A 15,391-nucleotide genomic window follows, 5' to 3' on the forward strand; every position below is an offset into this window, starting at 1 on the left:
TTATTGGTTTAAGAAGACATTTATTTTTGTGTGTGAATAAAATAATAATATATTTTTTGCTTCACATGCTCCAAGGGCTGCAGGAACCTGAACAGATTGAACAACCAAGCATCCCTGTGAGGTAGGCTGGAATAGGTGGCCAAGGTGCCAAAGTGGCTTGTGTATTAATTAAAAGCAAAAAAAAAAAAAAAGAAAAAAAAAAAAGGAGTGACTTCAGCAAGGAAACACCTGGATCTCCAGAAGCAGTGCGCTAACAGGACGTGCCCTCTGGAAGCTTCTTGGAATGCTCATTTGCAGGTTTAGATGGAGGAGGAATCCATCAAAATCACCTCCTCAAGGCAGTGGAGACGTTGCTGGTACGAGGGCATTGACCCAGCCTTCTCTTCTTACTCTGCCAAAATCCTGTAAGGATGCAAAGGCTCTTGTTGTTGTGTTGAAGTGGAATCCAAGCTTAATCTCTAAAACACTCAATAGCTGCTAATTACAATTACCTTTCAGAATAAATATACGGGGTGGGTTTGGTCATGAGCTGTATCAGCCAGACCTATAAATGTGGTTTAAATACTCCAAGGCACCTCAAATGCCACTAAAGACGACAATTTAGTCTACTGAATCAAACCTTTTGCGTCCCATTTCAAAGATTTCTTTCCAAGTAGGTTGAACCCTCAGCTAGAAAAAAAAAAAAAAGTGATGTTTTATCTCAGAATACCCTGTTGGCCACTGTAGTGAATCAGCCCAGCTGTACATCTAACAGCATGACAGGAAGATATTTAATCCTGAACATTGCATCCATTGATATCACATATGGGATGTTCTTCCCAGAAAGAGAATTTCTTCAGAAAAATTACACCTAAAACCAAACTCAGAAGGTCTTGCTTCTTTTCCAGCCCCAGTTCTCCTTGGATCAGGCCTAACAGATGTTCTTACAGATATCCAGGGTTGGAAATCCCCCATCTGTTCTTACCAGTCTGATATCAGTAGAAAATTTTTCCTAAAGGGAATGAGCTTTCATGGAGACAGAGGGATTGAGTCATTCCTTAGTAAAACCATCTGCTAGTAGGTTGCATCTGAACCATTTATTCTCCTGAATTCCTAAGTGAATTCCTTCCTTATCACTGATGTCATGGCACTGAACATGTCCTAATATTGGTGTGACTTGGGTTCCTTAAAACCACTGAGCCTGACAACTGAGGCTCGTGCTAACCTAGTGACTGAGTACCTCCATGTGCTGAGCTGTGAAAGCTGTTCCCTGGAGCCACCTCATCGCACTTTCTTCAGTTGATGGGAACATTTAAACCCTGGCAATCCCATAAATAACAGAATAAGGAACTCTGGAAAACTCAGAAAAATAAGGATGCGAGTCCCTAACTGTGCATTGTGTCAAATGACAGAGGAGCCTTTCCTAATTTGCTGCTGAATTCAGTCTGTGGGGTAATTGCTGCAGTGGTCAATGATCATCACCTGGCAACCAATTAACCAAAATTAATGTAAGAACTAAATGCCTGAGGAGTATGTTTTATCCTAAGCAAAACTGCACTCCCCAAATGCATATTTAAAAGGATTTAAATCAGAGAAACTCTGGACATTATTAAAAACCGGTCTCCAATGTAAGAAGTGAAATACCCATGCAGTTGTCTCCATCCACTCACAAATTCACTGATCTTCAACTAAGAGGTGCACAGTTGTGAGAGGAAAGAGAAATGGTTTTTGTATTTCAAATTGAATTTCTAGGTCATTTTGGAAATGAAAAGAACAGAGGGATGGAGGACACATTTTTCCCTCTGATAAGTGAAAATACTGTGAGATATTTTCCTAATAAGCTCCTCTAAAAAGTTACTTTTTTCCCATCAAAATTAATAATAAAAGAATTAATAAAAATAAAGTAAAAAACACTGAATTATGGGAAATGCTGACCCTCCTGCACTTTCACCCTCGTATATAACTTCCATCGAAATTAATTATCTCCTTAAACACACATATATGTGGCCAACCTAACTCCAGATTTCTCACATACACCTGCCCTGTAAGACCCACAGAAATTCGCACCCTGCTCAAGGAGACAGGAGGCGAAATGGCAGGAGGAAAATGCCCCCCGACACCCCTCGGCCCTGCAGCACATACTTGGAACAGCATTTCAGCAGCCCCCCGTGGCACGATCCCGAGGCGGCGAACGTGGGTGGGCATGTCCCTACGCGGCAGAAATTCCCCTGGCTCCTGCACGCCGCGGTGTCAGCAAAAGGCGCGTCAGCAGAACCTGTGGGAAGAGGAGGATGTTAGGATCTCAGGTTTTAGTTTAAAACAGTAAGGATAAATGTGCAATAAATCATTCGTTTTAAGGAGGAGAGCTCTCATGAGCATGGATGTTCTTGGGATGTTGGGCACCAGCCCAACAGCATCACATTTTGCCGATTGCTGCTTTCTCTCCTACACACGCTTTTCTGCTTGCATCCCCTTTTGTTCGTGGTAGGATTTAGCTTGCATCTCACCTGGAGCAGCCTGGAAGAGGAGGAAGAGAACAGCAAAGAGCAGGTAAAGGATCCTCATGGCTTGGCTGTGGACTGCGTGCCCGTGCAAAGCTCCCCAAAGACTGATAGGGGATGAAGTTTGTCTGAGGAAGAGGTGAGGGAAGGCAGCCCGTATTTATAGGGCCCGTGAACAGGCTTTGAAATGTTGATGGCCGAGCCCTTTGTCAATAAGTAACTTCACCCAGCCTCCTGGCAAGCAGTTTGGCTATCCCCCTTATCGCAGGCTGCAGCGAAATGTGCAGCAAAAATGTCGCAACCTGCAGCAGTGAATTTCCACTGCCCGTGTCGGCCGGTTGTGTAATGGGACCACCAGCCAAGCCCCAGCAGGCTGCACCAATTCGCTCGGCTTTTGCAGACCTGTTGGCACCAAAGGCACGGGGATGGGTCATGCAGTGTTTTGGGAGCCAGGCACTTCCAGAGCCCAGCCCCGGCACTGGCTCTGGGTTTGTCACTTGCTAGCTAGCCACGGAGCATTTTGTCTCCCCAGCCCTGTTACTGGAGGAAAGCTTTGGGAAACATTTGAGTTTTGATGTGGTTTTGCTTCACCACTTTTTATACAAGTTCCAAGGAGTCTGCAGAGAGCTGACACGAAGGTCTCTTCCTCCTTTAGTTCCCACTCACATCCCACCTGGAGTGCTTTGCATTTTTACCAGCTTTTTATGTCCCCTTTTGTTTCCCTGCTGATTGCCCCAAAGGGTTGGGAGAACGGGTTGGATCCATAAGAGCTGCATGGCATGTACGGATGGGCTGTCTCTCTTTGCAGTGAAGGGAAGGCAATTACTGGATTCAAAGTGAAATGGTAGCAGCTGATTGAGGCAGTGACTGATTCTGAGTTCCTGGAGGACCTTTCAGTGGCTACCTTTAGCCCTGGAAGAGCTGAGTTTGCTGTATCAGAGGTGCAGATCTGACACTGGCTTTTAAAAAGCTGAGTTTGGGTGAAATGGGCAGACAGAATGCCCAGAAGTGCCAGGTCTTGGGCTTCACTTCAGAGCCTGACCCCAGAGGCTGTGAATTTTCTGAGAAACATCATTTAGGGGATCAAAGCACTGCAGGTTCTTCATGAAATCCTGGGCTTGTAGATGCCAAACTACTGCAGCAGCTTTGCACCCACGGGACCCTACCCTTTGTCCATACACCGTCACGCATAAATAGGTTAATCCCCATCAAAGCCCAGACGTTCCTTCAGTTCCTACTTCTGGCATTCTGCTTCAGCAGTTTGCTTCCTTATTGCTTCATTTATTAGATTTAAGTGGAAGTTAATGGCATGTTTATTCTAAGGCTGATCAGTATGTTGAATACCTTACTGATGCCTACGTTTAATCTACATACCAACTAGCAAGCTAGGAAGGTAGCAGCAAGGTGAGTTACCTCCTAATGCAGAGAAGAGCAGTGAGATAAACACTGATTTCGCTCTTTCACCCATCAAATCTAATCACCAGGAACTGCCAAACACTCCAGAATGTTCTTTTTGCATACCACTGCCTTGGATATTACCCCTTTTTGGCCAGCAACCCTCCAGCTTTCCATGTTTCTAACGGAGAGGAGAGCAGGGATCTGAGCTTTGTGACTCCTGTCTTTTCTCTTCCAGCGAGCTGTCTGTGGGTGAAGGACACCCTGTGATAACAGCTGAGAGACAGACGCCTGACCTGCAACATAAACACAAAGAAACCAGCAAAATCCCACCCCCACATTTATTTTTCTTTCTTTATTTTTGAATGGGGAAGACCTGTTGAAATGTGGGTTTTCCCCCATCTGTCTTGCATTTGGAGGGGCTGACAGTGTTTTGAGGTTTATGGTAGGGATGGGGGTTCATGTTAGGGATGAGGCACGTCCCCCGCAGACAAAATCAGAATGTGGCAGTGGGGAAGGTGGTGACAACCCTTTGCTGCCACGTGCAACATTTGAACAAGCTCCACTTGCTTTCAGGGCTGCAGTTTCCCACCTGTGGAACAAACTAAATCTATTATCAGAGTCAAATGCTTAAAATCTCAGGGGTGCAAATTGCCAGAGTATTCCTTAGAAGGAAAATCCTTATTTCTTGCAGAAGGAAAGCAGCACTCCAGGAAAGCGAGCACCATTTTAAGCCTCACCAGCACAGGCACAGCCTGCAAATGTCATTCAGTAGGAAAATTCCACGACTTTGGCACCTAGCAAAAACAAAGACAGGTGCAAGCTGGTTGCTGAAAACCAGGCCAAACCTGTATAAAATGCCCGAAGAGCAGAACCATTTGTGCAGCAGCGACCTGGGGCTGGGACTCGATGCTGTGAACGTGGAGCTGTGCCCTGCAGCAGTCAGGGCCAGGAAGGAGCCCCGCAGAGATCTCTGTTGAACTTTAACTTCCTGACGTGAGCTGGGAGCTCCAGGAGGTGCCTGCCCCAGAGAAATCAGGCTAGGCAAATAATTTGATGGCTCTTCACCTAAAATCTTACGCAGGAATACTGCAACGTAAGTAGGACATAAAGAATTTAACAAAAATATTGGTAGCTAATGAGAGAAAGGGAAGAAACACTGTATTCTAAAGACATTTAGTTTTGCTTTTGAGATCAGCAAGATGGTCAGATTAACCCAGCAGAAGCTCCTTCACCTGTGCCCCAGCAGTTAAGCACAAAAGGACGTGGTGCATCCTCGGAGATCTCTGGATGCTCATGAAGGGAGCAACACCTCAGAAGGGTGCTCTCTTTATTTTGCTCCGTTTACAAATAGGTTTACATTTGTAAATCCATAAGGTATGGATGGATATTTAGGTTCTGATGTCTGCAATCCAATTTTGCTGAATTTTGCCCTGGCAGCACAGCTTTCCAGAGGCATCACAGCAAGTAAAATCTGATATTTGGGTGGGGTCAGCTCTTGCAAGCATCATCTTGTCCTGATGAAGGCTTACACAGAGTGACTGAGTGGATTTCTCCCCCTTCTGCAAGGCAGGTATTTTTCTCTTCTTCCTTTCTTGGTTGACAAACTACCTCCAGCTAAACGTAGTTCATAACAAGCTCTGTATACAGTGTTGGTTGCTTTTCTCATCCATGTTTCCTCTCAAGCACAGCTTAGAAGCTAATGACTAGTAAAATGCTGGGATGAGGGTTTTTTAGGGTCTAAGAACCATGATGCTTTTGGGAGAGGTTATTGATAAAAAGGTGCCTGCATTTGGGCAATGGTAAGTCTTGGTTTTACCATTTTAACTATGAGTATGTGTTTAAAACCACATAGGCATGTGATTATTTAGAAAAAACATGTACTTACATCCCACTAACACCAAGCTTGTGCTAACACACACTTCAGTATTCTCCTTACATTCCTAATTACGGCACAAATCCTTACAGTACATGCAGGGTGATCTACATTTGTAGTGCTTCATAGTCCATTGGTCAAAAGTGAAGTGGATTAATGCATTTTGGTAATACTTTGTTCTTTTTGACATTTGTCTGAAGCTTCCAATACTTAGAAAAACTGATAAAAGAACGTAGACTGAGATCTTATGTTCCTCTCATCGCCATCACCATGTTTACATAGGGCAATGTCAACCAACACACTAAGTTTCCCCTACTTCTGTAGCTGATCATTCTACTTTTACAGTTTTCCTCATAGGACATTATTGTCAATCAGATTTATAGCTCACTTCTTGGCAGTGTAGGTGACCTCAGGTGCAGGGTGGTAAGAGATTTCCACTCTGCATCTCTACCTGGATCCCTTTACAGGGACCTACATCCCTTCACACGTAGGCATATAACTCATAGATCAGGGAAGGAGTAGCTCACGCCAATCAGTCTTTAAATCCTGAAGTTGATATGACCACTGCCATGTCCATTTATTAACTTCCCATCCCATGAAGTGCCTTTTGGGAACATCTTGCTAAGGGCACGATGAGAATGGGGACATGAGGTCTGGCGTAGCTTCATCCATATTAATATAAACACTCTGTTCAATACACTTGGCTTTTGAGCAAAATGCTCCCACACGTGACTTATCGGTAAAGAGTTTTATGCCACTTCACGTGGATAAAAGGGTGCATATTCCTCATCCACACACCTGGCAGTGCCCAAGGCCAGGCTGGATGGGGATAGGGACAGCCTGGGCTGGGAGCAGGGGTCGTGCCCATGGCAGGGGGCTGCAACAGAGGGGCTTTAAGGTCCTTGCCAGCCCAAACCATCCGGTGATTTTATAATTCTGTAAGGCTCAGAGGAAAGACCCTCAGAATGGTCCTCTATTGGAGAAATTCCTTAAACTTTCTAGAGGAAGAAAAGCATAGCAAAGAGAAAATAGAGGATGCCGATGGGTGAGATACTTCCTAGCATCATCGAAAAGGCACAGATCTGAGGTGGGCAGAAGAGGCTGGAAAACATCTGTGCACGTAAGGTTCAAGGACGCTGACGTGCTGAGGTCTGGGAACCTGGTCAATTATTATCTATTAGCAGCCTGGATACCCTTGGTTGCTTTGATCCCCGTTGCATACAACCTCATGTTGCAACCCGTACAGTGAGTCAATTAAATAGACATGTACACGTTGGGGCTGAAAATCGGCGTGGCGAATGCGATGTCCTCTGCGCTCCTAAAGTCTGAGCCAAAGGGAGATTCCTGGAGATGCTGAGGATCCTGTGTGGATGGTATAATAAGAAATAGCACAAAAACATTCATGTTAAGAATTGGCGTGCAGATGGCTAGAAACTAAAACACTAGAAGCGTTTTCATTAGGCAGTGAGTGGCGTCTAAATTCTTCTCTCCATGCAGCACCAAAAGGACTGCTCCTCTGGTCTACCAGGAGGTTTTCTGTTCATTTTTGCACCACCATCATAAAAATAAATAAATAAATAAATCCACGGGAGCTCTTGTTGGGGAGGAAGCTGCTAATGCTGCAGCCACAAGAATGGGAGTCATGTATATCAGATAGGTCAGCGTGGCATCGACCTTCACCTGCATATGTGCGGTTATTTTTGTGGGTAATAGACAAGCCTGTTGTGTCTGCCATGTCCAAAACCTCATTATAACCTGCTGAGGTGTAGCTAATACAGTCAGTGGAGCCTGGACAGTGATTCAGCTGACCTGTCTGTGTCTGCACTCTCAGATTAAATAGTGTCAGGACATGAGCACTGAAACCTGATCATCCGTAATATTAAATTATTGGAACAGCCCTGACAGTTTTGACCCTTGCTAGCTCTCTGCCAAAAATTCCTGGGCTGTTTCAGTGATAGGTCCGGGCTAGGAACTGTTCCAGCAGGCAGTCTGATGTGGTAACCTTGTTTTGGCAGCTAAGGCAGGTGCATGATACTATGGCCACATCACACCATAGGATCTCAGGACCTAGAAAAAGGCTCTGTTTACCTGTATAGAAGTACAATTTTCCAATCTGCATGTGCAACTAACTATATTGAAGGTATTCTTTATTTATTTTTTACTTTTTTTCTACCAGTTGCAAAAGGGACTTTAACAAGCTGCTCCAGCAGCCACCTCCCTTCCTCCTACCCATAGCTCAGCTGTCTGCAACGCCTCTTCGTCTTGCTGCTAGAAATCTTTCGTGTGCTTAATTTAGGATTAATTAACTATCTTTTACACAGGTTAGAATCCTGATTAAATTATGTAGCTGTGCACTGTCTCTGTGCCTGTCTCTGCTTGGGTGCCACTGTCACAAATGGAAGAATCACAGTGACGAGGTGCTTGTGAGAGGCATCTAAATTCCATGCTGGAAGTCAAGTGTCTCGGGTCTCTGCCTCCCTTCTTTGGCACTGAAGGATCGTTACCAATCTAACAGAGACAACAAGTCCATAGAGTTAGAAAAGATGCCGTGAAGTATAATCCTTCAAGGAACAAAGAAAAGAAGCCACATGAAGGACTCCCTTAGAATAAGTAGATACTCACTTCACTTTACCTGGTTGCTTCATTTCTAGCCCCTGCAAAGCAGCTTACATCTTCTGAGGTCAATGTCAGAGGCAAACCATGGTTATGCAACCCATGACGTGATCAGGTACATAATCAATTTCCGATGAACAAACCAGTGCATTGCATAAGGTGCACAGGGGCTGGATGCAGCCTTTGCTTTTCCCTCTCCCGTGGGCTGCATCTGCTGGGGACAGGAACATAAAGGGGAACACCTGCCTGGGAGCCGAGACCTCTGTCCTTGTGCCTTCAGCACCAAAATGTTTGCTTCTCAGTTGCTGTCTTAAGATCTTTCTGTGCAAAGTGGTAGCCCAGGCAAAGCAGAGAGGGATTTTATCATTGCTGCTGGTTGCATTATGCCTCTACGTGCCCTGGAAGTGCAGAGATGGACACATGGTGATGGCTGTGGTCAGGGGATAAACAGCGAGTGCTGACTCAGGAAGGATTTTCTGGCACTGCAGCTAGTTTCAGTCACTTTCTTGCTGGAACTGTACTCTGTGGGTTGAGAACACCTCAGTATAGGATTATGCTATTTCTTAGAGGTTGGGAAGAGGACCGTAACCATTTCCTTGATATCTCCTGTCTCTGTCCCCTGCATATCTCCTGGAGCATCTATCAGTCTCTGGGAGTGCTGTGGAAATCTGCTCTCTGCCTCCCTCCTTCCTTCATCTCCCCATCCACGGATGCTGCTTCCCCACCATGCTGCCCTCTCTTTTTCCACCTGTTCCTACTTCCTCCCACAGACCAAACCAAACTGGTTTTCATCTGCTAAGTTGGCAAAACACTCAAGGCCGTTTGCAAGGACTCAGCCCCATCACCACGGTACCTAAGAGGGTCACTTCCAGCCACGTAAAGGTCTCTGCAGAGCCACCCACAGCCATCAGCTCCTGAGCATGACTTTGCTGAGAAACCAAGCCTTCAGCAGCACCTCAACCCCCTGCCTAGGATGGGATTCCTCCTGGGTAATGAGCCCAGAAGCCAGCAGGCGATGGATGACCTTTGGAAGGCCAGGGTTTGCTAGCAGCAGGCAGGGCTGCGTTGCTCAAGAGCCCCCATGTGCAGTTTGCACGCCCACGTCTTTGCTGGGGGTGTAAGGCACGGTTTCACCCACCCTCATCTCTGCCCCTTCAGAGGGGCACTGGACACAGCTTCGTGGGTGTTGGTACAAAGAGCACGCGTAGGTGTTTGGCTTTGGTATGGAATTACGGGAAAAATAAAGAAAAAAACTCTCTGTTACAGAGAAAAAAAATAATACAACGCCTCCTCACAGGCAAGCCCCACAGATCACTGCTCCTCAGGTGGGACCTGCAAGGCAAAGTCCTCTGAGCTGCCTTTGCTCTTGCTCTGATCTGGATCCACTGAGTGCATCATCTTTCCTCCTATTTACCTTAATGCTCCACTGACGATGGCTCTGATATCTTCTGTTCCCCACCCAGCACGGTGGGAAAGGTGGTAAGGAAGTATCTGAATAGTCTTCTGCTTTCCTTCACACGTCAGTGAGGTCCATGGACATCTCCATCCTGCCAGCTGAACGAAGGCCGCTAGCTCTCTGCTCCTGAGCTGGTAATTCTGAATTTGTTTTCTGATCAGTGGAGGCAGATGCATACATTTAGGCACCGGCCTGTTTCAGGTGAGTATTAGGATGCAACAAACAGCACCTGAGAAAATAATAAATAAATTAATAAATACAAAGCTTCCAAAATCAAAAAGAATTGCTTTGTCATTTTGGCTGGTCATTTTGGAAATCACCAGAAAACAAGGCAGGTATTTCTGAGCAGCTGGAGCCACAAAATAGTCACAAATATATAAATTCAGCTGAATGCAGCCTCCCTATGACCAGTGGTGGTTGGGTGAATGTTATGTTGAATACTTTGATGTGTGGCTATTCCAAATAATTCATCCTGGGAACAGGAGTCCTTGTGAATATGCCAGTTATCAAATGGATAGAGGGACTTGGACATCCTGGGGCACTGTGAGCAGGGGACAAACAAAAACATACAGGAACGGATTGTTTGGAACATCCTCATCCCCAGAGCTGAAAGTGGCATCCAGCTCTTCCCCTTCCCAGCTCAGCTTACTGCAAAGTCTGAGACTTAATGCAGTATTTTATTGGCCTGTTGGGGGAAAATGAGAGACCCAAAGCTTGGGATTTAGATCTTGATAGACTCCTCCATCGCTTCTCCATCAGTACTCAAATGCTGAGGAAAGAGGCTTTAGAAGCTGTTAGTGACACTGTTCCCAGGAGTTGGCCTCCCTCCAAAATCAGGAGGATCTTTGTCCTTGAAAAGGTCCAGCAGAACAAAAATGACCAGACCTTGACCATTAACAGGGAGATTTGACCTTGCCCTCACCTCAGATGTTGTGCTTTCAGTCAACAGAGTGGAGGGAAATGAAAATGAAACTTCAGCTTCCAGTGCAGTCATGGGGTCGTGATGGAACTGAGCACAGCTCTGTGACACAAGAGTAGCACAGATACTTATACAGATGGAAAAAAACTTGGTGCCTGACAATATATTTCAAGTTTCTGCACTATCATTTTCACCAGACACAGAAAATCCAGAGCTGAATGCCATCTAGAACTGAGAGCAGGGGTCCCAAGTCAGGAAAGTTGGACTTATGCTCATAGGCTTCATGTACAACTCCGGCCAAGCTCGTTGCACATCAATATTTAGAGCAAACTGTTTTGTAGTAGCAGACCTCAGTAGGAATGATCATGATTCTCTGAGAACTGGATTTGCATTGGAAAATGAAGATTTAACCTGAAACAGGTTACATTTTTATAGAATATTTGTAAGCTTTTTAGCCTCACACTTTCCCATTGGATATTACCTTAAAGATTTCCTTGTTCATGCAAGATGGAGAGTTTTAGCTGGAGAAATTCAAAGACCCTTAATATTATGAAATAATTGAGTTTTAAGTGACCAATAATTCCTTTCCTTGCATGGGAGACATCAAGTTCTACTGCCTGATAAACTATCCCCTTGATTAAACCTCATCACCAACCAGCTCTTGCCTAAATAGCGACTCAGATCACCTTTACTTATTTATTTAAAAAAAAAAAAAAAAAAAAAAGAAAGAAAGAAAGAAAAAAAAAAAAAGACTTTAAAAAGTCTTAAAAGCAGCCAGAATGAACCGGGTTTGGCACATACAGGTTCCACCTCTGCCAGTCTCCCCATGGCATTGCAGACCATCCACAGCTAGGTGCCATCTCCGCAGCCTTTGGGTGTTTTCCTTGCTCATTTGTTCTTGGAAGAGGCAGGGACGTAAAACAGCAGTGAAGTAGCGACATCTGGAGGACAGCCACTAAAGAATTCTCACCCAACCCACCGGTGACACACCGGTAGCTTTGGGACATGGAGCAGGGGGCCTTCAGGTCTCGGGTCATCAGAAAAATGAGACTGGCAGTCACAGGAGGGTGCACACTCAAGGTTTTAGGAGCAGGGCTAGGAACAGTGGAAACACGCTGAAGGAGCTTGCCATCCTTGTTTCATCTGATTCTTCTGTCTTCTGCCTGCAGATGAGATTCCCAAACAATGTCAGACTTGGTGCAGCCCCAGGGCTCTCGAGAGCTGTGATGCCCTGTGAGGTGGTCCAAGCCTAAGGACTGTCTATTTTCCCTTCTGCCTCCATCCCCCAAGTCACCAAACAGGGTTTCCACAGCCCCAAAGCCTTCTCTGTCTCTCATGCTGTCCCCCTCTAAGAATATATTGGGTGTTCACAAGAGGTTGGGAGGAGACACAACCAGGTAGAGGACCTAAATTAACCAGTGAGGCTTTCCATGCCATATAACATCATGCTCAGCAACAAAATGGGAAAAGATGGGGCTTAGGGGTTTGCCATCTTTTGTTCGGGAACTAGCTGGGCATCAGTCTACAGCGATGAGTGAATGTCTTGCTTCATTCTTGTCTTTCTCTCTTCCACTTCTTCTTCACTTATTAAACGATTTTTATCTCAATTCACATTTTTTTCTTGTTTGTATTCTTTCTTTCCTCTTCCTCCCTTTGGGGTTGGTAGGGAATTGAGTGAATGGCTGTGTGGTGGTTCGCTGCCTACCAGGGCTAACTCGTAATGTCTTTTTGGGACGCCCCATCTACCAGATTGCCTTGGCTGGTGTTCCTCCCTGACTGAAGGACATTTGGTGCCTATACAAACTTTGGAAGATGTTAGTCCAGTATTACATTATGTCCAAAACACCAGAGATATTCCTGATTTTATTAGGGGTGTAAGCTCAACACTACTTTGTTAGGTGAATCCAACACTTGTGCTGTTCTCAGGGACTTTGGGGTCGATGTTCTCCTCTGTGTGAAGGACACACAACTGCCACACTTTGCTTTCTGCTAAATGCCTGATCCTGGTACAGACAGAGCAGCCTAGACCTGCTGTGGGTGCTGGGGAATTTACTGTTTTCAGTTTCTCTCTACCCTTTGTTGTCTGTCTCAGTGCTTCTTCATCTCTTTTCATTATGTTCCCTGTTTATGCCTTTAAAAGTTCTCTTTTAATGAGCCATTAAAAGAGTTCAACTGTTTTTAATGAGTTATAACTCTGGGCATGCCTTCCAACAGCTTCAAGTCTTTTTTTTTTTTTTTTTTTTTTCCAGCCTTCCATCCCCTCTGTTCCATCAAGAAGTGCAAGGGGGACCAGGAGGAGAGTAAGCAGAGATTTGCCCTTCCTGATGACTAGTCCTGATTGATGGGTTTCAGTTCCTCATGGCTAAGTGTTTCAACAGAACCAACAGAAAGACACCATCAGCAGAAAAACACAGTGGGGCAAGTCCAGTGACAGCCACCAAGGTGGTGGGGCACTTGGGCACCTGACATACAGGGAGAAACAGAGAGAGTTGGGTTTGTTCAGCCTGAAGAAGAGTAGGTAAAAGGATGTTAACCACCTAACAGGAGGGTATGGGGGAGATGGACACAGACTTGTCTCGGCGTGAACACTGACAAGACAGGAGGCAAAAAAATACAAATTGCAGCCACACGACAGATGCCCATAGGGTGCCAAGACTGCAAGTGCTAGTGCTGCAGTGGTAACATGCCCTGCCAAGGATCAGGAGACTGCAGGTTGGGCTTGGGGGTGTTCAAGGAACGGTTGGACGTGGTGCTTAGGGACATGGTTTAGTGGGTGACATTGGTGGTAGGGGGTGGTTGGACCAGATGATCTTGAAGGTCTCTTCCAACCTTAATGATTCTGTGATTCTGATTCTTTTTGTAAAAGCCCTCATCTGGAGGCAAATGCACTTGTCCTTGTGGAGGGTTATCAGGGCTAGGAGAAGCAGTGCTAAGACGCAGCACCAAGGCTGGGATGTCCAACAAATATAAGGCAAGGGAAGGTTGAAGCTGCCCAGATACTTCCCAACACCTGGCCAGCAAGGACAGACCTCTGCCAGGGCTCCTTTGCTGCTCTCCACCAGGGCTGTGGGATATGGAGCAGGAGGGCAAAACAAGCTGTCTGTGGGATGCCCATCCCACAGACCTACCCCACTGCAGTGGGACAGGCTGACCCCGGTGTGATTTGAACACACAGCCTTCTGATCTGGAGTCAGACGCGCTACCATTGCGCCACGAGGTCAGGGATGAAGGATGCCCTCCTCAAACCTCGTCCCATGCCTCTGATTTTATGTCCAAAGGATGCTCCTTTAGGGGAGGGGATTTTGGGACAAAGGAGTGGGAGTATCATTTCCAGCTGCTCTATTAAGCCTGGAAGGAAGGCTTTAAATGAGGAAGAAGATGAAAATATGACAAAACCACTGCCCACAGTAGCCCTGCAGAGCCTCTCCTAGGAGAGACATGGTTTCTCCTGCAGAGACAGTGGGATGGCTCTGCCGTTCCCCTGACACAGGCTGTCCCAGAACAACTGATCAGCGGGGCAGGATCTTGTAACACCAAAATCTCTTCTCACATACACCAGCCAGAGTGGATGCTGGCATCAAAGCCAGGAGACCCTAGACTCAGCTCACCCCAAAGCTCCTGGGAGCTCAGTGCGCAGCCACCCGGCTCAGAGCCCTCACTTTTCTTCCTGTGCAAACGTCCTCCAGCAATTGGGATTTCTCAGGAGGATGCAAGACCTATCAGAGAGGTCGGGGCAGCTTTCTGGAGGGATGCACAGGCACCCTGCCAACAGTCACTTCAGGGAGGACACCGGCACCACTCTGACCACATTAGGTGCCAAGAAAACCACCTCAGCATCCTGACCTCGTGGCGCAAGGGCAGCGCGTCTGACTCCAGATCAGAAGGTTGTGTGTTCAAATCACATCGGGGTCAGCCCTGGGCAATGCTTATCATCCTGTCTATTGCCTCTGCTTTTAGGGATGCCTGCTTGGCCCAGGGGGACGTCTCCCCTAACTCCTGGGCAACCTGTGCCGGCCTGGCAGAGCAGCACAGGGTGGCACTGGCAGGGACAGGCACTTCTGAGGGGCCAAGGGTGATGTCCCCAAGGAGGATCAGGGCAACTGGGAGAGGTGGCTGGGTGCGGTGATAAAACCCAGTGCTCCTCCTCACCAGAATTAAGGGGGAGGATGTGGGGAGCTCTAGGCTGCTCAGCTTTACCTCAGAGACTCCATGAACAGCGTGGGGTCCCAAAAACTGCGTCCACACACAAGAGTGTGAAGACAGCTATGAAGAAACCCCATGGATTTCCCAAGGACAGACCCATCCTGGCAAATGCATTGGGTTTCTCTGAGAGGTGACTTCTGCGGCAGACAGGAGGGGACAGGGGAACCTCGGTTCTCCTCACCTGGGTTTCACCTCTTACAGGATGGCCCTGGCACAGCCTCAAAGCAGAACCGTGAGGTGGCTGGACGGGGTCATGGGCATCGGCTGGGAGCCCAGCAGACATTCCTACATGCCTGGCACTGCTTGGGATGCTGCTGAATGTCCTGGTGATGGGCACCAAGGGGGTTTTACACCATGAGGGACACGGGTGGTCCAGTGGGGGCACTGGACTGGTGAAGGACTGGGGCCAGTGGCGCAATGGACAACGCGCCTGACTACGGATCAGGAGA

General features: G+C 46.7%; 1 protein-coding gene and 2 non-coding genes across 3 annotated transcripts; 1 reads left to right on the forward strand and 2 right to left on the reverse strand.

The window, feature by feature from the left end:
• LOC118163741 (gallinacin-10-like) lies at nucleotides 1–2,646 on the reverse strand. Its single transcript, XM_035320676.1, has 3 exons — nucleotides 2,487–2,646; nucleotides 2,122–2,254; nucleotides 1–402 (listed from the first exon to the last, which is right to left on the reverse strand). Exons 1-3 carry the CDS (start codon nucleotides 2,542–2,544, stop codon nucleotides 387–389), a joined length of 207 nt encoding a protein of 68 aa, XP_035176567.1. The 5' UTR covers nucleotides 2,545–2,646; the 3' UTR covers nucleotides 1–386.
• An 11,241-nt stretch (nucleotides 2,647–13,887) lies between these two features.
• Nucleotides 13,888–13,959, reverse strand: TRNAW-CCA. The gene has a single exon. It is a non-coding gene; the product is annotated as a tRNA-Trp (tRNA).
• A 620-nt stretch (nucleotides 13,960–14,579) lies between these two features.
• Nucleotides 14,580–14,651, forward strand: TRNAW-CCA. The gene has a single exon. It is a non-coding gene; the product is annotated as a tRNA-Trp (tRNA).
• Nucleotides 14,652–15,391: the final 740 nt, after the last annotated feature.

This window comes from Oxyura jamaicensis, chromosome 3 (genome assembly GCF_011077185.1).
Source record: "Oxyura jamaicensis isolate SHBP4307 breed ruddy duck chromosome 3, BPBGC_Ojam_1.0, whole genome shotgun sequence".
In the NCBI taxonomy this organism is placed as follows: domain Eukaryota; kingdom Metazoa; phylum Chordata; class Aves; order Anseriformes; family Anatidae; genus Oxyura; species Oxyura jamaicensis.